The 23,119-nt window shown below is 28.0% G+C and overlaps 7 protein-coding genes across 18 annotated transcripts; 4 read left to right on the top strand and 3 right to left on the bottom strand.

Moving 5' to 3' along the window:
- Positions 1–586: 586 nt before the first annotated feature.
- On the bottom strand, positions 587–9,116 carry LOC100877825 (DNA repair and recombination protein RAD54B). Of its 4 annotated transcripts, XR_013041499.1 has the most exons (11): positions 8,824–9,116; positions 8,652–8,751; positions 8,489–8,581; positions 8,298–8,430; positions 7,643–8,211; positions 6,821–7,577; positions 6,582–6,741; positions 6,379–6,505; positions 6,083–6,310; positions 1,138–1,997; positions 587–795 (listed from the first exon to the last, which is right to left on the bottom strand). XR_013041499.1 is itself a non-coding variant. In XM_076541968.1 (10 exons), exons 1-10 carry the CDS (start codon positions 9,114–9,116, stop codon positions 4,643–4,645), a joined length of 2,478 nt encoding a protein of 825 aa, XP_076398083.1. In that variant the 3' UTR covers positions 4,336–4,642. The 4 variants fall into 4 exon arrangements, 3 of the variants coding, with proteins under 3 accessions (XP_076398083.1, XP_012135180.2, XP_076398084.1); XM_076541968.1 differs by lacking the exons at positions 587–795; positions 1,138–1,997 and adding an exon at positions 4,336–4,660; XM_012279790.2 differs by lacking the exons at positions 587–795; positions 1,138–1,997 and adding an exon at positions 5,845–6,016.
- Positions 610–2,389, top strand: Apt1 (Acyl-protein thioesterase 1). Its single transcript, XM_003699143.3, has 7 exons — positions 610–750; positions 1,055–1,086; positions 1,159–1,224; positions 1,324–1,371; positions 1,485–1,731; positions 1,802–1,966; positions 2,124–2,389. The coding sequence occupies exons 1-7, from the start codon at positions 697–699 to the stop codon at positions 2,169–2,171; spliced, it is 660 nt and encodes a 219-aa protein (XP_003699191.1). The 5' UTR covers positions 610–696; the 3' UTR covers positions 2,172–2,389.
- LOC100877715 (enoyl-CoA delta isomerase 3, peroxisomal) lies at positions 4,626–6,197 on the top strand. The gene is made up of 6 exons (XM_003699153.3): positions 4,626–4,767; positions 4,855–5,027; positions 5,099–5,219; positions 5,327–5,416; positions 5,494–5,634; positions 5,715–6,197. The coding sequence occupies exons 1-6, from the start codon at positions 4,678–4,680 to the stop codon at positions 5,868–5,870; spliced, it is 771 nt and encodes a 256-aa protein (XP_003699201.2). The 5' UTR covers positions 4,626–4,677; the 3' UTR covers positions 5,871–6,197.
- A 974-nt stretch (positions 9,117–10,090) lies between the features above and the next one.
- Positions 10,091–11,674, top strand: bc10 (BLCAP apoptosis inducing factor bc10). Its single transcript, XM_076541984.1, has one exon. It carries the CDS (start codon positions 10,091–10,093, stop codon positions 10,331–10,333), a length of 243 nt encoding a protein of 80 aa, XP_076398099.1. The 3' UTR covers positions 10,334–11,674.
- Positions 11,675–12,235: 561 nt separating this feature from the next.
- Positions 12,236–13,412, bottom strand: LOC100876747 (small ribosomal subunit protein eS10). Of its 2 annotated transcripts, none has more exons than XM_012280514.2 (3): positions 13,261–13,412; positions 12,687–12,831; positions 12,236–12,609 (listed from the first exon to the last, which is right to left on the bottom strand). In XM_012280514.2, the coding sequence occupies exons 2-3, from the start codon at positions 12,828–12,830 to the stop codon at positions 12,274–12,276; spliced, it is 480 nt and encodes a 159-aa protein (XP_012135904.1). In that variant the 5' UTR covers position 12,831; positions 13,261–13,412; the 3' UTR covers positions 12,236–12,273. The 2 variants fall into 2 exon arrangements, with proteins under 2 accessions (XP_012135904.1, XP_003699193.1); XM_003699145.3 differs by having other exon boundaries at positions 13,192–13,330.
- A 301-nt stretch (positions 13,413–13,713) lies between these two features.
- On the top strand, positions 13,714–17,290 carry Snx17 (sorting nexin 17). 4 transcript variants are annotated; one of them, XM_076541982.1, is made up of 10 exons: positions 13,714–14,352; positions 14,759–14,956; positions 15,027–15,096; positions 15,169–15,534; positions 15,608–15,698; positions 15,779–16,029; positions 16,100–16,306; positions 16,374–16,556; positions 16,633–16,725; positions 16,795–17,290. In XM_076541982.1, exons 3-10 carry the CDS (start codon positions 15,037–15,039, stop codon positions 16,978–16,980), a joined length of 1,437 nt encoding a protein of 478 aa, XP_076398097.1. In that variant the 5' UTR covers positions 13,714–14,352; positions 14,759–14,956; positions 15,027–15,036; the 3' UTR covers positions 16,981–17,290. The 4 variants fall into 4 exon arrangements, with proteins under 4 accessions (XP_076398097.1, XP_003699194.2, XP_012135727.2 ...); XM_003699146.3 differs by having other exon boundaries at positions 13,714–14,363; positions 14,759–15,096; XM_012280337.2 differs by lacking the exon at positions 15,027–15,096 and having other exon boundaries at positions 13,719–14,352; positions 14,759–14,823; positions 15,308–15,534.
- Positions 17,291–17,462: 172 nt separating this feature from the next.
- Positions 17,463–22,788, bottom strand: hpo (serine/threonine-protein kinase hippo). 5 transcript variants are annotated; one of them, XM_012280787.2, is made up of 10 exons: positions 22,495–22,782; positions 21,985–22,065; positions 21,713–21,893; positions 21,403–21,630; positions 21,013–21,331; positions 20,788–20,930; positions 20,553–20,715; positions 20,389–20,480; positions 20,133–20,327; positions 17,463–19,962 (listed from the first exon to the last, which is right to left on the bottom strand). In XM_012280787.2, exons 1-10 carry the CDS (start codon positions 22,506–22,508, stop codon positions 19,804–19,806), a joined length of 1,575 nt encoding a protein of 524 aa, XP_012136177.1. In that variant the 5' UTR covers positions 22,509–22,782; the 3' UTR covers positions 17,463–19,803. The 5 variants fall into 5 exon arrangements, with proteins under 5 accessions (XP_012136177.1, XP_012136058.1, XP_003699196.1 ...); XM_012280668.2 differs by having other exon boundaries at positions 17,463–19,983; positions 22,495–22,779; XM_003699148.3 differs by having other exon boundaries at positions 20,797–20,930; positions 22,495–22,759.
- Positions 22,789–23,119: the final 331 nt, after the last annotated feature.

Genomic DNA, 23,119 nt, shown 5'->3' with positions numbered 1-23,119 from the left:
GTACATCGCTTTATGTTATATCGTCATGTGTTATATCATCACACGTTGTACATAAATACATTACCTTGCATTATGGATATTATGCGTTATATTGCTATGACTTTTTGCAAAATTAATGAGCAAAGTAGTTATAACAAATGATGAGTTTTTTTTTTGCTATACATTGTCATTTTTTTTTAAGAAGCCTAATGTATTATCATAGGTTGTTATGTTACTTATAAAACCTTTTCATATTATTTATACATATTGTACATACTTATCTAAAAAATTTCAGATATTCAAGTTTATTAAAGTCAATGTTCACGTAATTAAAAAGCTTTTTATTGACATTTGAAACGTATGTTCTTTATAATAGTACGTATTGTATTACGTTTGAAACAGTTTACTGATAATTTCAAATAATTAATCTACTTGTCAAAATTAACTGCTAATGTTTAAATGTATCATCTTTGGTTACAGTAAGTAATTATGTATTAACAATGGGCAATTTTGCAGGTTTGTTTAATAATTTGAACTTACGTTTGAAAACGATTTTTTAAAGCATGCGCATAACTTCTCTTTATCCCTCTCTATTCACTTTGGGGAATTTTAAGCGGTGTCAGGAAGAACCTTACGCCATTCTATATTTACGATTTTTACTGAATTGTTATACGTTTTATCTATTTTCTTGTAGCCCGTCCAAAAAAGCGACGAATAATGACAACAGTGAGTCCCGTGGTAATAGCAGCTACAGCTAGACATACAGCAACAGTAAGTGGAAAATATCTTCTGAAAGTATCTTCTTTTTGGTTATATCTAGAACATAATTTTTAATTATCCATAAGTTAATTATTACTGACATAATCTTATCGCATAAACAATGAGTGTCTACAATATTCTTTTTTACTGTTGTTCAAATTTTGTATATTTATGTTTTGTTATAAAATCATTCAGTATTAGAAATAGTTTTTTATGACATACTGTTACAAAATATGTCCATAAGGATTAAAGGTAAATAGTCACATGTGTGTAAGTAACTTCATTAGTTTTATGTAATACATTATTTATGTTTCAGCTTATATTTTTTCATGGATTAGGTGATACAGGGTAACTATGTTGTTATATAATAAATCTGTAGTAATAAAACTTCATACTTACATTTACTTTACTTTTTTATAGACATGGTTGGGCTAGTTCAATGGGTGCAGTGAGATCTCCTCATATTAAAGTTATTTGTCCAACTGCGTATGTACAATTGAGTCAAAGATGATGAAGTACAAATAAATGAAAATGTTTATTAACCTTTCTTCTAAATAAATATGACATTTAGTGTTATCATTTTAGGCCTATAATGCCAGTAACGTTAAATGCAGGATTTAGAATGCCTTCTTGGTAAGTAATGTTTATGTATCATAAATTATGACATAATCTCTATAAGTCATAAGTGTATTAACAGTAACATGTAATAAAAATATTAGAAATTATTTTGATATTAATGAATTCAGGTTTGATTTACGATCTTTGGAGCCAAGTGGGCCTGAAGATGAAGAAGGCATTCGTAGAGCTGCTGAAATGGTACATTCCTTAATTGCACAAGAAGTTGCAGCTGGAATACCTACAAAACGCATTTTTTTGGGTGGTTTCAGTCAGGGTGGTGCACTTGCTATATATAGTGCTCTTACATTTCCAGAACCTTTAGCTGGTATCATAGCTCTATCAGCTTGGCTTCCATTACATCAAAAATTCCCTGCTGTATGTATATCTATACCATACAAATAAATTAGATATTATACATATGTTGACGATACCGAATATTTTATAGGAAGCAATAGGAAATAAGAATACTCCACTGCTACAATGTCATGGTGATTGTGATCCTATAGTGCCATATAGATGGGGTCAATTAACTGCATCTGTTCTCAAACAATTTATGACTCAAACAGAATTTAAAACATATGGAGGAATGATGCATACATCTTGTGATGAGGTAGGAGAATACACATTCAAACTTATAATAACTATAAAAAATAAAATGATCCTTTATATGATTCATAAGTATTTATACAAATTTTTGTCTTAATTTAATTCATGAACTAATGATAAAATTCTTAATAAATATTTGATTATGATTGTTACTCTCACAGGAAATGCGCGACATGAAGGAATTCATCAAAAGAGTTTTGAAGCCGTAATAGTTATATTGAATATATATTAATGTTTTAAATATTAATCTTATTACTTTATTGTTCTTTATTAAAAATTCATTACTTCCAATTTTACTGCTACTTAATTCTAGCGCTTGATGAAGTAAAGACAGCAGTAGGTGAAAATGTTTAAAATCCTGAAAAAAAAAACTGATAATGTTAGTAATGAACTATTCTTTGGAATAAATACTTATTGTTTTCTGTTATCATGTATGTACATTATAATGAATTTTTTCCATTTCAAGATACCAAAGCTGCTACTATGATACTTCCAGATTTTACTTTTATAATACATATTAGCATTTTTTGATATTTGTGTACCTTATTCTGACTGCTTTATTATATGGGGAAGGTAATAGTACTAGAAAGTAAGATATTACCTTACATGCATTTTTTTAATAGAATTTTAAGTAGTTACTTTGGTATTATGATTGATAGAGTACAATGAAATAACTATGAATTAATAAGTTAAGTAGAATGAATTGTTTAACAAATGACTTATTTTAAACAAAATTATCATTTTGTAATAGACATACTAATTTTGTTTGGACTTCCCGTGAACGTTTTGAATGCTAGTATATTTAAATAAAAATCATTATTTATATATTGTAATTGTTATAAACATTTAAACATTCTTTATAATTTGTATATTTTATATAAGTTATACATCGTGTACAAACTCTGCTACTTAAAAAATAATGACTTTTGTAGAGATGTTGTCTAGAAGACAGTAATATGGTCGTGTAATCTGTAATTACAAAATATTGTTTTAAAAACAACAAACTTGGTACTTTTTGGTAGACAGCATATTGTAAATGCTAGTCGCAAAAATACATGTATATTAAGTATGATATCATTGGCAAGTGTAGAATACAAGAATACTACTCTTGCAGTACTTATTTTAGATTTAATCTAATCAAATGGTACTATTAAGAACAGAAAGAATTATTATCATCTAAAAAAAAAAGTATTTAACTGAGAAGCAATACTAGTTATATAATAAAACATAAAGATGATCATTTGTAATATTCATTTGTATTATTAAAACAGAACAAATCATGCTCGCTAAACACTTTTTTCTTTAATACTTTGTATGGAAATATGCAATAGAAAATTGTAATTAATTAACTGATTGTTCTGGAATAGTATTACCAGTCAAACTATCATTTTTTGTTGCATTTGAACTTTAACTAAATGACAGTATGGCTGTGATTTAATGTGGCGACCACTGTATAGGTTTATTATTTACCTATCAAAAATAAATTTTAGTTATTGAAATTCAATTAAATTCTGTAGAATATGATGAGATATAAAATGATGACTTGGAGAGTATTAATCAGTATTTCGATTATTTATTTAAGTTCTTAATTTATTGTACGAAATTATGTTATTATTCGTCCAAATAAATTTTTTGTTATTAACGTCTAAACATTTTGTTTATAATAGCCTTTGTTTAGTATAAGTCTGTAAACAAGATTAACGCGCATGTGCTAAAGAGGGGTAAGTGCGTCAAACGCATATACCTGGCGTTCAAAAAATTGCACATATTTACTATCATATTTATATTATGTTTCTACTTAAGTTTTAGACGCTATATGAGCTGTTTACTATGTAAGTATGGCAATTTTATTAAAAAAGAAACTTCCTATATTTTTTAAAGGTTTGAACCTTGTATAAATATAAAACATATTTAACATATCATTTTTTTTTATTATAAAGTTGCTTTACTCGTAACAAACAGCTGTTAAAATTATTTAAATTATATTAATTTTTAGGAAAATGGATTTAGTGATTGAAATGTAATTGAGGAATAAACATAATGTCGTTTTCATATATTCGTGGAATACCTTCTATATCTCCTATATTATCCATTTCTATTACGTATCCATATATTTTATCCACTATGTATATGACGAATAAACGAATATTTTTTATGAAAGCGGGATGCGAGAATAGTGGAAGAGCTTTCTAATGTAGTTGCAACCAGCTGAATCGCTCTGGTCAAGATCATCATGTGATCGAGGCGTGCGAAACGATAAAAAACATTTATACTGTTTTGTGTTCCGTTGAATGGAAAATAAGAACAATATGCAATAAAATATAAATTAGCAGTGAGTGTGAATAATGATGAATATTAATGAACAAACACACCTTTAAATGAAGAATGTATATTTGACAGACACGCTTAAAGTTTAAGCATGAAGCATCTCAAATGATACAAATATAATGCATTTTTTATATTTTGAAAACTTGTACAGTTTTGTTCATTTTACTATATGAATATACATGTAACATCATTAATGAATAATAAATTTTAAATGTTTATTAATTATGTATGGAAGTATAACTCAAATAAGAATTTATTATTTATTCTGTCCGGCTTCTTGACATGACATACTGTTAATTGTTATCAGAGACGACAGATTAACAATATATTTTTGTATTACCTGTAAATATTTTTAACATATTTGTGTCATCTGTAAAATAAAAAATAATGGAGGATGATATTCTAACTTCTGTGGAAAATGGAATGTTGAAAATTATATTAAATCGACCAGCAAAAAAAAATGCTATTACTATTCTTGTAAGTAATTTGCAAATTATAATTACTATGTATGTACACACATAATTTATACTATGTTACTAAATTTCAAATCTTAATTATATACAGATGTACGAAAAATTAATACAACTTCTAAATGACTCTGCTCAAGATAATAGCTTATATGTAGTAGTTTTAACTGGTACAGGAAATTTTTTTAGTAGTGGAAACGATTTTATTTTTACATTAAAAGGAACACGTAACCGTTCTTTTGAAACAAGTGATAACATAGATATTGTCAAGTAAGTGATCGAAAATGTATTTGTTAATTATCTAAATTCTTTCATACATTTAAACTTAAATTATTTTTCAGAAAATTAATAGATACGTTAATTTTATATCCTAAACTTTTAATAGTTATTGTAAATGGTCCAGCAATTGGAATCGCAACAACAATACTTCCATTATTTGATATAATATATACCTCAGATACGGTAACTTTTATATATAAATCTTGTTTAAGTTAATCTACTTTACAAATAATGATTTATTATATTTAGTAACTCATAAGGTCTTTGTGAGCAATTATATAATATTACAGGCTTACTTTCATACACCATTCACAAGCTTAGGCCTTAGTGCAGAAGGATGTTCAACATACACATTTCCAAAAATATTTGGACGGTCCAAAGTATTTAAACATCAGTATTTTATTAACTTATTTTTTTACTGATCTTTAACTGATTTCTTACTTGCAACTTTTTTTAGGCTGGTGATATGTTATATTTAGGATATAAAATGACAGCACTTGAAGCTAAACAATATGGTTTTGTTAGCGAGGTATATAAATATGAATGTCTAGAAGATGTTTGGATATATTTGAAGAAATTATCTCAACTTTCATCACAAGTATATTTCTTATTTGTCCTTATACGAAATATAGGTGACATAGTATAATTATTTTAAACAAATAAAAATATTTATTTCAGTCAATACTTTCAATTAAACGTTTGGTTAGAAAGTGGAATGAAAAAATATTATTAGAAGTTAATGTTGAAGAAACAAATGAAATTACAAAACGTATGGAGTCTACTGATTGGGTAGATAGATTCAACAAGATTATATTACACAAAAGCAAAATTTAAAAATTTATTTCATGTAATAATGAAGCATTATGTTTTGATGTACACAATGTATAATCTTTTATTTGATTTTACTTATTTGTTTGATTTATTATAGAATTTTTCATTATAAAAGTTATTTTATCATATATTTCTAATAGCATAGATTCCTAAAATAACATTTAAAAATGATTATCAATATTTCGTTTTAATGTGTAATATTAAATCATTCTTACTTTAAGTATTTTATCTGGAACTGGCTGCTGATAATGTTCCCATTTTGAAAGCTGATTAATGGTTAAATTGGAATTTGATACTTCACTTTGTAATAAAAGTTGATATTCTCTATCATTTTCTTCTTGTAATTTTTGAGGCACCTTTTCTGTTTTATTACAATCATTGCAAGAACATTGCATTAAATCATGAGTCAGACAATTAGTACCTGTTGTTAATGTAAATAAATCCTACAAATTTTGTAATACTTGTTAATATTTTTAAAAGCTGAAAGTACACATGAATTTAACGAACAAACCTTTAATTCATTCATAGAGAGTTTAAGAGAGTCAAAGCAATTTGAATCCACTACAGTTTCACTTAAACCTGCTTTACTGACTTGTCTCTGAAAAATCTTTTCCTCAATAGTTCCTGTTGTTAATAATCTATACATTTTTCACGATATTACGAAGATGTCTAGCATTTCTATTTACATTTATTAAAAATTTAAAATAATCTAACCGTAATATATAAACATCTTTTTTTTGACCATCTCTCCAAATTCTTGCCATAGCTTGAGAATCAGATGCTGGATTCCAATCAGAATCAAAAAGTATGAGTCTAGATGCCCCAAATAAGTTTAGTCCAACTCCACCAGCTTTTGCACTTAGTAAAAATATTTCTGCAAAAATGACCAACTGTACTGTTATATGAGTTGTATTATGAGTTGAATATTAAATGCTGCAAATTGTATTACTAACTGCTGTTATGGTTCTTTGAATTGAATTGTTCAATAATTTTAGACCTTGTAGTAGCTGGTGTACTACCATCTAATCTAAGAAAGTGTAAACCTTCTGTGCTGCAAACAGTTTCTAGCAAATCTAGCGTTTGTGTATAGTACGAAATTAATACCAATTTTTCATCTGTATTTTTTAGATTTTTCATTAATGTCTGTACAACTGAAATTTTTCCACAATATTGCTCTCTTGAGGTATATTTACATATATTAGTAGTTCCATTTAAGTTTATAGCGCTATTGTTCCAAAATTCATTTTTTTCGTTATAAAATAATTTTGGATGGTTACAAATTTTCTTTAAAGTCGTTATCACAGTCAAATGTGGAACATTAGAATTTGGTAACACACTTTTGTTGAACCATGTATCTGTAACCAGTGAATATAATTTCTCTTGTTCGTCTGATAGGCGACAAAATACAACTAATTCGTGTTTTGAAGGTAAATATTTGTTAATTGTGTCTTGTGCGCGTCTCAAAATGAAACTTTTTGTTTTTTCATGCAATTCAGTAGCCCTTTCAGTTCCTAAAGATGCGACGCTATAAGCTGCATGAGGGCATTTTGATGCTACAATAGGATTTTCGTAATAATTCTTAAATTCATTATTACTACCCAAAATACCGGGATTCACAAAATTAACTAAAGCAAAAAATTCTTGTAAATCGTTTTGTATCGGGGTTCCGGTCAGAAGAATTCTTCTTTTGCAATTTATATTACTTAAAAGCTGAAACAGTATAATGTACTAATTCTCCTATCTCGTCTTTCCTAAATAAAAATTAGCGATATTACCTTTGCTGCTTTTATTTCATTATTTTTTAATCTGTGTCCTTCATCACATATAATTAAATCAAAATTTATCTGTTCAATTTCCTCTTCACATCTAATAAGCATATCATAACTAATAATTACCACTGAATTTCTTGCCTGTTTTTTAAAGTCTTTCAGCTTATTTTTGGCATTCACAACATATGGACAGAGTCTATGAAAACCCAACCAATGTTTAAATTCCTTGTTCCAATTATTACATAAACTACTAGGAGTTACTATTAATACAGTTTTTAATACTGGACTTCCATATGGTCCCTTCTTCAATAATGTCCAGACCAATGTTATACACTGTAATGTTTTGCCAAGACCCATTTCATCAGCCAAAATTGCACCATAATAATTAGATGTCTTTATTCCCATGATACATTCATATAAAAATATTATACCATAACGCTGATGCTGTCTAAGTACATTTACTAGACAAGCATCTACAGACACTTCCTTCTCATCTTTTGATATTTCATTCTCTGCCCAATTTTTTGAAGTGTACATAGGAGGCATTATCAGTGGATTGTGTGTCAATTTCAATCCTTTGAATATAGTATTAATATTAATAATTTTATAGAATATCAATATTTATTTTCATACAAATTTTTTATTAAACTTCATAGCAAACCTTGTTGTAATGAATTAAATGGAACAAATGGTTTAACATTTGAAGATTTTAATTTCTTTTTCGGTGGTTCTGGAATAGTTTCTTTAGAAGATTCATCTGGTAAAGATTTTTTGCATAATACTCTGTCAACTATCTGCATAAAGTTGTGCATTAATATCACATCTTAGTAATTTATATGTATTTACTTTTACCTCAATTTCCTTATTTCCCATATACATCCTAAAACCTTCTTCAAGAGTTGTTGGATTAACTGTTGTTGTATGAATTACATTACCCTCTGTATCCTATAAATTAACAATGTGAAAATACATAATTTTCTATTCAATTTACTTACAGCTGACTTGTATGCATTACCTTTAAAGTTGCACGTTTTCCACTAACTTCCAAAATTCCATCATCTTCCCACTTTTTATGTTTTCTTGTAGATTGTTTAGCAATTACTACATTAAAAGTCCTGAATAAAATCATAAATGTATTGCAGTTATATTAAATTAATATTATAACAGATAAGTATTGATATACATACATTTTTTCAGTAATTGCAACTGAATTATTAACATTAGATACAGTGTCTTTGTCAGTGCCTTTGTCTTTGTTTTCATCTGTGTTAATCTCATCATACTCTTTCTGTATTCTTTTGTCATTTTCCTTAGGCTTTTTCAATAAGTTTAGAATTGATGTAGTACTTCTAAGAGTACTTTCCTCAACATTTTCTGCCAATTTTTTATCATTTTCTATATTTTCATTTGATTTACTACTTGTGGATTGCTGACATTTCAAAATGGATTTAAAATCTCTAATTCGGTTATTTCGATACATAATAAATACGCAAATAATACTTTATTAAAGATATTCTACGACGGGATTGTAGAATAATATAATATCACATGATATGTAATGAATATGAATTGATTATTGATACAAACGTTTAAATTTGTTTCGTTTGAAGTGAAACCATTTACTCAAATCGCGCAACTCGGCAAACTTCGGTAGGCTTTTCACTATTTAGTATTGTCTCACTATCAAACGTTTTGCATTTCGTCTTTCAAAACGCAATGGATAAAAATATTTGAATAATACGAGAAATTAATGCAGATGTAGAATTATAAAGTACATAATATAATAGATTACTGAGTATACATATAAAGAATATACAGTTGGTGTAACGAATTTGAGCGCGCTCGAACTAACATGCGCAAGATGCATAAAAAGCTCATCGGATGATGAGTATGATCTTTTGTGGAATGAATGATAGTGTTCATTTCGATGTTTATTTCAATTAATTATTTGAAACAATTATATCTTGTACTTGGGACTGTACATAAGACAATAAGTACGTATAAAAGTAAAAAGAGGTTCAACTTCATGATGACATAAAATCGTCATATGAAATAATACTTCCATCATATTTAACATTGACAACCTAAGGGTTGTCCTCATGAAACACTAATGTGTGTCAGTGTGAATGCATGCTGTATAATCTATCTAATTTGTGAATATATGTATGTGTTACTTACGTATCTCTTATTTGTAAAATTTCATAGTGGAAATGTTTGCGTGAGCATGAGTATGCGTCGTTAAATTGTTTCAAGTTTGAAGGATAAGATGTTTCCAGAAGATTATGGTGCTTCCAAATAAGGTATGAGAAATGTTAGTGCGTACAAACAATAAATTCATAAACAAACAATGAAGGAAAAAAAATAATTACGTGCTTTTTTCAGAGGTTCTGTCATAGATGAAAGAATTAATTTGACGAAGTTGTAACATCATCTTCAACAACCGAACGAAAAAAAATGTATTGCCTACAGTGGTTAATTCCTGTGTTGCTGATACCAAAGCCAGTAAATCCAGCACTACTGCAAACCTATCTTATGTTTATGACACTTTATTTAATTGGATTCTTCCTAGAGCGAAAACCATGCACCATTTGTAGTTTAGTATTTCTTGTCGCAGTTCTACTGAATTGTTACAGTGGTACTGGTAATTGTATTCTTTGGAGCACAAATTGTGATACAGTGAAATGCGACAATAGTTAAGGTTATTAGAATATTAATTTTAGATTTAACAATTGTTTTTATCATTATTTTTGTTTTAGAAGAATATATCTAACTAATTTAACTATGATAACTATAACTTATTGATAAAATTTATACATTTATGCATATACACACACACATATGCATGTATGAATTTTGTTAGGTGTATATAAATATGACTTGCGATTCAATCATAAATTACAATTTTTGCAAATGATACATGTATTTATACATGTACATACGCTATGTATACATGTATATTTACATTCATCTTTATTTATATAAAATGTAAGAACACATGAAACTGCTAGGCCATAAAACATTTTGCATGAAACTAAGAAACTTCCTTTAAGATCGTTACATTTTAAGTTTAAAAAATTATTAAAATATATTTTTTTGTAGATATATTTAAATGTAATTCCACTTACTTTTATTTTATCTGATTATACAGTGTACATAAATCTATTTTTGATTTAGAAAGTTCAATTTGTTTTATATATTGTATACATTGAAGTTAAGATATTTACTAATCACTTAATTAAAATAAATTTTTGCTTAACAAATTGTAAGCAATGTTTATTGTTATGCAAATTTAAATTTAATATTACTTGATTTTGTGAATAGTTTTAAAATCTAATATTTATGTACTAACGGCCAATATTATTAAATTCAGAATCCAGAATATGCTTAACAACATTTTATTTAATATATTCTGGATAACTAATTGAGCAATATAATTATAAAGTTTATCGATACAATATAAAGATCTAAGAATGTAAAATTAGGATACATTCTGAATGTGACAAGCAATAGAGGAGCACATTGTGCTAAATTGTAAAGATTAAACTAATGAGCTCTAAAAGCATACTAATTATATGTTGAGTTCAAGAACTTTTACTTTGTTTATAAAATAATTGTACATTTATTTTATTAAGCATAGTAAATAGAAGAAATTAAAGTAATTTAATATATTAGTTAAAAATTTTGTATATAAGTCATTAGTAAATATATCTTCTGATTCAGTAGAGGCACTAATTTCTTATTATATACGTAATCAAGAAATATACAAAATGTTGGTACAGCAGTTAATTAGCATATGGTTAAAAAATTTTATGTTCCAACCAAGTATAAAATGAATGCCTATATTGTACTGCCAATACACTTAAATTTATCATTTAAATCAATAGCTAAAAATGTAATGAAAATACTTTCTCAAGGATAGTAAATTAATTAAAAATTACTTTAATATAAATACATATCTGTGATGTTTGGAGTTCCATGCATATATGTCTTGTCAACAACATATGTACGTACAGTAAACTTAGTTTCTCAGTTTTGAAATTGTGAATGAATTGCCTACTTCATACCTGCTTCCATTTATAACTTCAAATACTAGTAATAAATATAATGATCATAAAATTTGTAAGTAAATATAAATTTTTATAACATCATAGAAAAGTAATTAATTACTGTAGCATGCTTGTTTTAATTTTCTCAATTTATATCCTATAAAGATTCATTGGATAGTAACTGCATACTGTAATATTTGATTAGAGAGTAATAAACTAAACTAGAGGGCGCCAAAGATCACATTTTTTGTTGTAAAATATTTTACTAATTGATAGCATCATGATATGTAAGATTCACAGTTATAATTAATTTGTATAACATAAAATGCTACTGAAATTAATTAATTAATTCATTATTCATATATTGTAAGTGATTCCATTTAAAATGAAATCATGATTGTCTCCTAACAGATTTATGTAACTACCCTTTTTGTAGGTTTTCATAGTTTCGAAACTGATTAATAACAATGTTTAATTCTGTATAATAACAAATTTTTATGTTATGAGATGAATATGTATAATATAACAAAGGATAAGTGAAATAATAATGCTGTTATGTTAAGAAAGATTTATTTATTTTACATTAAAATATTATTGTGGTTTACCACGACCAAATCCACCACGGAATTCAACGTCACCAGTACCTGCACCAACGTCAGCTTTCTTGTCACCAGGACCAGCTGGTCCTCCAGGTCCTCGTCTATATCCAGCACGATCTTCCGTAGGTCTAGATGCTTCACTTCTTGCACCCGTTGCAGGTCGTGGCCTTGTTGTTTCTGATCTAGTTTGTCTCTTAAGCGTAGAAGGTACAATTTCTGGAGGTAAATGCAAATATCCACGCAAGTATTCAATGCCTTCATTTGTCAAGTACCAATAAAAATGTCTCCAGGCAAATTGTTCTTTGACATATCCTCTAGATTTTAGAGACTATAAAAACAAATAAAAATACAATTTTAATAACAAGATTAATTAAATAATGAATTAAATTATGTTTAGAAGATTACCTGCATTGCCTTAATGACTTGAAGGTTTGGAATTGATTCCAATTCTGGATGTTTTGGTGCATGATAATCCTTTTTCGCAACCATAACTCCCTCTTTAAAGAGGTACTCATAAATGGCTACACGATTCTTTTTTGGCATCAACATTCTAAAGAAAGTAAAACATTAATTTTTATTATCGCAGATATAATGAATTACTTAGAAGTATAAACAAAGGCAGGTTTTATATACATGCAACAATTTTATAGGTTATAAAATACTTTCTCAGTTTCAACAATTTATACAAAAATAATCAACATTTTCTACATAAAAATAATGTTTTCATGATTATGAGTGAAAGATCTGAATGTAATAAATTGTTATGTCATATATTTCTGTTAACAACTAAAGAACCGCAACCTTTTTCTTGGTTAGGTCTACAATGTCAATGGTTTCATATAATAATAGTTGAAAATATTAATCATATGAAAGTTCTTCAACTGCGCAGGGATTAAAAAATTTAACAAACCTCCTGCTTTGTTTATAAAATTCAAATATAAAAACGATTAAAACAGATTCTCTGAGAAATCAAACATACTTGACGTTTCAGTGCAAGCCTTTTATCGGAAAGAAACTTTTCGTCCATTCGATAATTCACGTGCACGAATCGATATATCGTTCGAGTTTAACCGGAAGTATGGATTATGTATTAAAAATGTTAGTAAAGTGTACTGAAACGCTTTTGAAGGCATGCACAAAATATTAATTATAAAATAAATTAATTTTTTAGTTGTAGAAGTTTTGCTTTTAATAATAAAAAGTTACTCAAACTAATGTCTATTCTAAACTTTTTCGATGTTTTAAAATAGAATTTGTTAGCATGGGCGCTGTGGTGCTTACGAGATTAGAAAATGAAATATAGAAATGGCAAAAGTGAGAAATATTTTAAAATGAAAACAAGTTAAACTACATAGTATGTATATAAAATTATAATATAAATACATTTAATACCTTTCGTTTCAGAAAACATATGACATTAAACCATTTACATAATATTACCACGTTGATAGTAATATTGCTCAAAAAATGCGCCAATTTTAATCATCAGAATATATACAAATCCCAGTTGCAGAGGAATGTGTTTCAGCTATGTTCAGAAGGTTTCTGTAATATCAGATACTCTTATTAATATTGTGGTCTGAACCGCCGTTAGAGTTTTCCCAACCAGGGTTAAAAATCAATTATTTTCGACGTTACTGATCGGAATTGACTCTCATTATATTGCCACAAATAGATTTATAATAAATGGCAATATAAAAACAGATTCTTTCATGCAGTGTTCAAAATTTTCAAAGTTTAAGCGCGAGGCTGAAGGGAAGTATAGTTTGCCTGCCGTTAACATAATGATATACCCAGTGAACAAAAAAATATGAATAACAGAAGAAAGCGATGATGTAGGAGAGTATACTAAATAAAAGATCATTGGATATACATGCCCATCATAAATGTCATTAGAGCGTCTGCGTGTTACCCTTAGCTACAGAGTATATTATAACCAATCGTAGCCGACATGTGCATAATAAAATAAAAAACATGCCATCTAGAAAGTACATTTTCTCATGGCGGGGACTGTAGTTGTTAAGTGGGTGTCAAACGAATACGCCTATTGTCAGTAAAAAATCACGATGAGGTAAACAGACGGTATATATTCCGCACAATTAATAATTATATAACTGTCATTAATAAAAATAGAATAACAGTAATATTTTACACTTTCTTCATTTAACATATGTATTTAAATTCAAATTTTTATTTGTAATATGAATTTTAAATAATTTACAATTATTTTGTTTTGTGTTTTAGAATCAACCAGAGTTTATTACAAAATTAATTGTATAAGAAAATTAAATGTTTATTTTTTATTTAAAACTTTAATCATCAGAGATTATTTAGTTCTATGAAAATAGTGTGAATCATAAACAAATAGCATGAATCATTTCTTTTTTTGGATTTATACTATGGGATTTAAGATTAAAAATATTTAAAATTTGAATTCAATTTAATTTTTCACATTTTATCATTGTTTTATTTTTCAGATGGTGTAACTTCAAGAAATATGTAGTTACGCATTTGTAAACAAATTCTGTTTTACTCATATACAGTATGGAATTTTTTATACAGATGTTGTTATTTGTTTTGGATCATTATATGTATTGATTTTATTGAAAGATTTTGTTAAATGACATATACATGCTCATAAAAAGGATTAGCTAGTTCTAATTTATTTTATATTAGTCTAATAATATAGTAGTGTACATATAATGTATTTTTATTATAAATAAGATATAGAACATTGCTATATTATTTTATAAAAATGCATTTTTCCATACCAGATACACAAGAATTTATTGATTCAGCTGGTAATACATATGTGGTAATTAATTTTATTATATGAGGTATATGTTATGATACATTGATATATATTTATTTTTATTTTAATTTTTAGGGTTACAATATCCACATAAATGGTTTATTTCATTGTACAGTGAGATATAAACAATTGTACAGTCTCCATGAGCAATTAACAAAGGATTTGAATATATGTCTTCCACCATTTCCACCAAAAAAATTTTTTCCTTTAACAGTGAATCAACAAGAGGAACGTCGTTTTTCTTTGGAAAAATATATTCAATCAATTGGGCAAAATGCAGTGGTTAATAATTCAGGGATGTTAAATGGATTTCTATTGAATGCTCAACAAGAAACTGTAGGAGGACCATGTGATGATGAAATAATGGATATTTTTCTCATGAATGGCAGCAAGATAATAGTAAATGTTTCTACAGGAGATCACTCTAGCAATGTTTTAAGGGTATTTTTTATTTAAAAAATATTTATATCAAAACATAGGATAAATAAAGTTAATTAATGTTTCTTTTTAATAGAAAGTGTGCAAACACCTTAAACTACCAGACCAGTATCATTTTTATTTTGCATTATATATTGTTGCTCAAGATGAAGATAATAGTATTTACTGTGAGTTTATTTGCATAACATTATATTTTAAGATATCATACATAATTGTTGTTAATTTCTCTTATACATGCTATTTTCAGTGTTGAGAAAATTACAAGATTTTGAATCCCCCTTTATAACAAATAAACACATGCGTGTTATAGGAAGCAGAGTTGTACTTGGAAGAAATTACTGGGATGTGGGATATGATCTTAAATTAATGAGTAATGCAGTAGCACTGAATTTGTTATATATTCAAGCAGTTGCAGAAGTTCGAAGAGGATGGATTCTTGTTACAGATGAATTAAAAAATCAGTTGACTACATTACAAAATTATGAAAAAAGAAGAGAAGTATGTTTAAATATTTGTCATAGCATAGAATATGTAGATAATATTTATATTGTATTGGTGTTTGTTTTAGTACTTGGATATAGTACGTAGTTCTAAATACTATGGCTATATTCAATTTGCTCCATGCCTTTGTGACTATCCTCGGCCAGATTCAAAAGTATTAGTTGCCATAGGTAGGAATGAATTAAATTTGCGTATATTATCTGATGAAGGAAAACTTGAAAAAGTGTTTAAAGTCTCACGAATGCGTTGTTGGCGTATAACTACATTACAAAATGTATGTAATCATGAGGAAAAATATTTCAAATGTTATTGCATGACTTTATTTATTTCATTCTTTCCAGGGAACTGAAAGAAGTGAAGAAAATGACGATTTTAGTCTCGAATTATCCTTTGAATATTTAATAGCTGAAAACGACCTGCAATGGATTACAATTATTTCGGAACAAGCTATCTTAATGTCTGTATGTTTGCAAGCTATGATCGATGAATTATTATCGAGAAACGATGGCGGCATTAAAACCCAGGTTAATGAAAAGCACTATTAGTTATCGAATAAAATTAGATCATTTTCCGGGTTAAATATTTAAAAATTTTTTTTAGGAAATCACCCCAAAATCTTGGACATATATTATGAGAGACGGACAAAGCGTTATTATGGGAGCAAGCTCTGATGAAACTGATGAAAGTAAAAGAGTACGTAATTTTAGTAATACTTACGATTTATTTTATAAGTTATTATACGTATATGTATATTTTTTTTAGAATCGTTGCATCAAACAACCATCGAAGTCAGAATCAATTATGAAAAAGCTTGCTGATAAATTATCTCCGGTGAAAATAAAAAAATCTAATGATGGTAAAAGTAACAAACTTCAGGGAAAATATGTATTGGACCATGATGTTATGGAAAACAATGCATTTCGTATGATCGGCGATGATGATTTATAAATGTACAGAATAATTTCAAATATTTTGAAAACATTTTAAAACAAAGTATATTTTTTCTAAGCTACAATTAAATGACGTAAATTTATAAATTTTTTTACACGAAATGAAGTAAAACAAATTTAATGTTTTACTTGTATATTATTAGTATACTCGTTTTATTTATATAAATTTTTAAAAATTTGTAATTTATTTTTAAGGTTTATAAAAATTATGAAATAATATAGAAATTAAGCGTTTAAAAATTTGTAATAATCCCTTTGTATTATATATACACGTGTTGATAATAAAAATGGCATAACAAACACTTAAATTTCATGCAAAAAATTACAACATAAATAATGACAGTTTGTTTAAAAAAATTATAACCTTTATGTTTTACATAACTTTTATTTATCGTAGTTATGTGAGTTGATGAATGAATCTTAAGCAAAATTAAATTTACACAAAAAGTTTTCAGATGGAATAAATAAAAGAAACTTAAATAACTTAGTTTACATTTTATTACTAAAATCAAATATGCAAAGGCAGTGTTTTTATAATGATTTTATCCATTTTTGTTTGAAATAAAGAATTATGAATATATTTAATTTTACTATTTTTAAACAAGATTAAAATTCGTGTAATTACGCTGTATAATCAATGCATAGCTCTAACTAGATAGGTAATCATTTGTTGGAAAGACGAATTTCTGCCTTCAGTCTGTATATTTTGCCCAAACATATAGAGAATGGTACAATTTATCAGAAAAATGTAAAGATAAAACGACTCCCTAAACAAATAATTGTAAATTGTAATACAAAAGAATAATAATTTTCTAATACGCAAAAATAAAAAACATTCGCTATGGTCCTATGAAATAGACTTCTACACGTGTACATTATACTCATAAATATTATAGATCTCTATTTCATGGACTATCAGAATTTTTATAGAAAAAAATTTTTATCGTACGCCCTTAATGATGGATAATAGGTAATTATATGGAAATGCATAATTATTTTTTTACAACTTCATTTCCGCATGTCTGCATTTTAGTGATACATGTGGAAGATGAACATAGAAAATCTTTTTACTACAAACGTATTTATGCTCTATCGAATGTGTAATTCTGCATAAGTCAAATTTATTCGTTTCTGTTAAGATTATTGCAACAGACGTATATTTTATATATCGCAGTGAATGGTGTGCCCTATTTTTCATCGTACAATAAAGATATCTTTTTCTTAAATATAACTTAATTGTCTGTTGTTTTATCAACAGTAAAATCCAATACTATCGCTTGAATAATGTTAGTATGTCATGGTAGGGCCATATAAAGACTGGATTTAATAATTAATATTTGAATCTCTTTGACCATAATGTGCATATTTTCTATATCAAAAATATGTTGTTATTCTGTATTGTTATTTTCTAAATAAACAAAAGAGTCAGTTCTGGCTATAGCATTTAAGTATTATAAATCTATTTTTGCTACTTATAAAATAGCCCAACGTCAGCAAAGAATTACTCCGTTATGTCGTAATATCCTTTATAGTAGGTACATGCGTTACTGTTTTTGTTTCACAGAACTGGTATAAATATGTATCGAAATCTGTATTAACCTTGAAAGTAATGCTAACGCGTTCGAAGATCTCAAACTGTAAGAATGATTCAAAAAATGTGTTTCAATAGAATAGAAAGTTTTACATAAATCTAAAAATATAAATCTTGCCATTGTTTCATGACGACTATTCTCAACAATTTAAATGCTGACTTAACGAATTATTGAAATATTAAAATACGTTCTAATACGGAAGACTAATTTTAGTACATTCATTCGTCAAATATTTTACATTGAGAGATGTTACTCTCATTGTAACGTTGTATACTATAAAGATATTTCAAGAACAATTCGTAGGTTTATGTTTACAAGAATTAAAAATGAAATTGTTTAACGCAAAAACGAATATTCCGTAAACTAATTATATATCTACAGGTAACGCATAACTTATTTATGGCAGTAAAAAAAGGAGTAAGTTTCATAACATTTTCTAAAAATTGCTTCACGAGCAAACAATACATTAGCACACAAAACTATATAAATATGTATATTTTCGGGATGATCTCCATGCATGTGTTTCGTATGAGCAATGATACTGTAATAATATGGATAAAATAAATGGCATAGTAGGTGACTAGCGTAAGATAAAAACCGAATATCAATTTTACATGGACATCCGCCCACTTTGTTATTCATAAAAAAAAAGAAAAAAAAAAATCACAAACCTGACTTACTATTACTTTTTTACTCTCGTTGCATTTAACTCTTTTTCTTAGAAGAGGAATACACTATTTTGGAACACCAATATGGTCCAAATTTCGCACAATTATTACATGCCCCTTTATAATTATACTACATTTGAGTTCTATCGATGTTCTATGTGTTCCTCTCGTTAGTTTTAACTTTTAAAGATCGCTAAATGGTCTTCGCATTTCTATAAGCATACATAACAGATGAACATAATGATAAAAAAAAAATTAATTATCATGATTGTTTACCTAAATCGCGTAAAATAATTTACATTGGTGACGTGAGGCTATTGGCTAGTATTAATTACTCGTACTTGATTCACAAAAAGAGAGAACATTGTTATTTATAAACGGAAGAGAATACTTTTAATCGCTATTACTCGTGTTATAAATGAATGTTTAATTGGATGTGAGCAATGTTCTTCTTTTTGACGAATCTAAGGGCGAGATGAATAAAATCTATTCATTTATACAACTGTACACCCTTTATCTACCGTCATCACACTTATTTGCATGAAAAAAGCAACCAAACTGTTAGAAGTTCTGCTGACGTTTCCGCTTAGTATCCATAGCATCAAGAATTGGTTGTCTCTTAGTTTGGTACCTTCTTCTTAATTCGTCAATTTCCCGTTCCATTTCTGCATCCAAATTAGCCATTCGTTGCTGTAGTTCCTCGTACGAGAGAAACTTCAGCTGCAGGATATGGTTGTTTATCTATATTCAAGTGTTTTTTAATGATGCCTAAAGTGGCATTATATCGATCGATTTTAAGTCAAAGAAAGATATTATGAAGAACTAGAAAGCTCCTTTTAATTTACTGCTAATTATCGTGAGTTAAGAGTTTGTAGGCATTTATTACTTACGAAATCGAAATCACGTTCTGTGAAGACATTTTGGAACTTGGATATGTTATTATGCGGCTGTTCTTGTACCGGATGAGAAATCTGATTAAGTTGTAACTGTAAATGACTCTGAAACCTTTGAGATTCTGTAGGGCTTCGCAATTCTAACTTATTTTCATTATCTTGATTATGCGCTCCAAGTATCTGTCCATTACCCTAAAAATGGCGAAATCAATATCTTGTATACTTACATATATAATTATTGTATGAACCCTACCTTCCCTATTTCTGGTGCTTCCTTTTTGTCAAAATGATCTAAAAATAACGGTCGATATTTTTTCCCGGATTCAACTGACCCTGTATTATGCCCTATAGATAAATTATATCGGTTCAATTTATTTATTCTATTTCGTATCTTAATATCAAATCATTCTTACTAACGTTTCATAGTCGCTTCAGTATCTGTATCACTATTAATAACCATTGTTCCCAAATCCAACATTGCAGAAACAAGTGTTCCTGTATCTGGAAGATCATGAGTTGGTACTAATGTTCCTGTGTCTTCTGGTAGAGGTTTCATCGTTCCACTACAGTCTTCCTCATCCTTATAATAATCAGTATATATTTATTATGAATATTATTGTATATTCAGTACCAAATATCGATCGATCAGTACAATACAAACCGAATCCTCTGTCTGGTTTTGATTTTTTATTGCAACATTATTGATAACATGAGCACGATGTGCACTTTGTTTTTCCCTTATTTCATGTGCTTCTGCAATCATTTGACTGAGAATACTTGGTTGCTTGGCATTACCTATAACAATATATTGTATTAAATGTACATTGAGAAAGAAAATAACTGGTACAATTAAGTTTATCATTGTGCTGACTTTTACCTATAAATTCGTGATTTAGAAGCTCAGTTGCAGTAGCTCTCTCTTCTGGATTTTTAACAAGGCACCCGCTGACAAAATCAATAAATTCAGAACTCCACTGATCAGGTTCCCTAAAGCTAGGTGGTGGTTTAGTTGGTATCATAAATATTGCTCTCATTGGATGTATGTCACCATACGGTGGTTTGCCTTCTGCCATTTCTAAAGCAGTTATACCAAGGGACCATATGTCTGCAACACAATCGTATCCAATTTCTTGTATTACTTCTGGAGCCATCCAAAATGGAGTTCCTATGACAGTGTTACGTTTTGCCATTGTATCCTAGAAAAATTATTCCAAATTACTATTCAAAGTTTATTTTGCAAATATAAAGATTATATGATAGAACTTACAGTTAACTGTCCTGCTACTCCAAAGTCTGCCAATTTTGCGTGTCCTTCATTGTTGAGCAGAATATTCCCTGCTTTAATATCTCTATGTATTTTTCTTCTTAAATGAAGATACTCTAAACCTTTCAAAGTATCACTGAGGATTGTTGCTATCTCATCCTCTTGGAGAGTTTTTTTCCTTAACCTCATAATATCGCTAACAGATCCAGCCCCACAATATTCCATTACAATCTATAAAATGGCATCATAATAAAAATAACCAAAGAATATGAAAATAAGTTTGATTCTTTGTAATAGTAAAATCTGAAGTTACCCATAAATCAGTGTTTTTAAAGTAGCTTCCATAATATTTAACAACATATGGAGAATCACACTGTTGCATGATAGAAATTTCTTTTATAATTTCTTGTAAATCTGTGTCCACAGGTACTTGTTTAATAGCAAGTACCTGTCCACTTTCTTTGTGCAATGCTTTATAAACTGATCCATAAGATCTATGAACAAGTATAATGATTAAATTATAAATGATAAGAGGATTTGTTGATGCAATCATGTAACATTTGATATGAATACTCGTCAACTTACCCTTCTCCTAACTTGCATATTATATCAAATACTTCCTCAGGCTGTCTCGTTAAACTTTCTTCTGACAACTTTTTTAATTCACTATAAAATAGGTTATTTCAAATGTTAAATTATATACAATTTCTTATTTACAATTAGCTTGTTTATTTTCATTTTACAAGATTGGGTTGTACAAAACATTTGTATAAGGGCTGTACAACAAAGCTGTGACAATATCCTGTGATGATCACAATGTACAATGAGCTCTAATGATTTTAAAATAAATAAAAAGCTTCCCGGCATTGAATACTTTTTTTATTCGTTCGAATAAGCAAAAATAATTGCAAGCATATTATATTGATAACGCAGGTTAACAAAGAAACAAAGAATCGATAGGGTATAGAATTTTCATGTAACAAACGAAATGCGTTAAGGATCGTGAACCGATTGTTTCCAGCTACAAATAACTTCACTCTGCAAATTCATAAAGATCAGCAGGTTCAAAAACACGAAGTAAAAACAATTAAATACCTCTTCGAAGACATTTTCGCTTTTCGCGTCAACGAGTTCTTACTTGAATAAAAACACCTTCAGTATTTACACAAATAACTTAACGTGGATAAAACAGATATCATTCCGGTTGTAAAAACATAGTCAATTTAAAATAGAAGTGTTACATTTTTGTCAATAAATTAAAGTAACCACACAACCGAAATATCGAAACCATTGACCATCGAGCATCGTAGATGGCGGAGTTGACAAAAAAGTTCCAGGATCTAGATTAATTATGTGCATCCACCATCGGTTAATATTCCATGAATCGATAAATAAATATCTCTGTTTCATCAATTTTATCTTTGATTTACCGATAATATTATTTCTAATCGATAGATAAGTAAATTCGCAAAATAACTTGAATTCAATATAAATTTTCAGAAGATCTAGGTCAGTGACGGGCAAGTGAAGTGCGCAGGATTTAGTCATAGGGTAATCCTAGGGATCCTATAGGGGAATTCTACAGGATCCGTAGAAAAATCTATGGAAATCTTAGACAAATTCTTCGATAATAATAGGATAATTGTAGGAAAAGCTTAGACGGAGTCTAGCAGATTTATTAGAAGTTCAATAACTCCTTACATTATATTCTTCCAAATGC

Source organism: Megachile rotundata, chromosome 2 (genome assembly GCF_050947335.1).
Source record: "Megachile rotundata isolate GNS110a chromosome 2, iyMegRotu1, whole genome shotgun sequence".
Lineage (NCBI taxonomy): Eukaryota > Metazoa > Arthropoda > Insecta > Hymenoptera > Megachilidae > Megachile > Megachile rotundata.
This window is presented reverse-complemented; position numbering and strand designations above follow the sequence as displayed.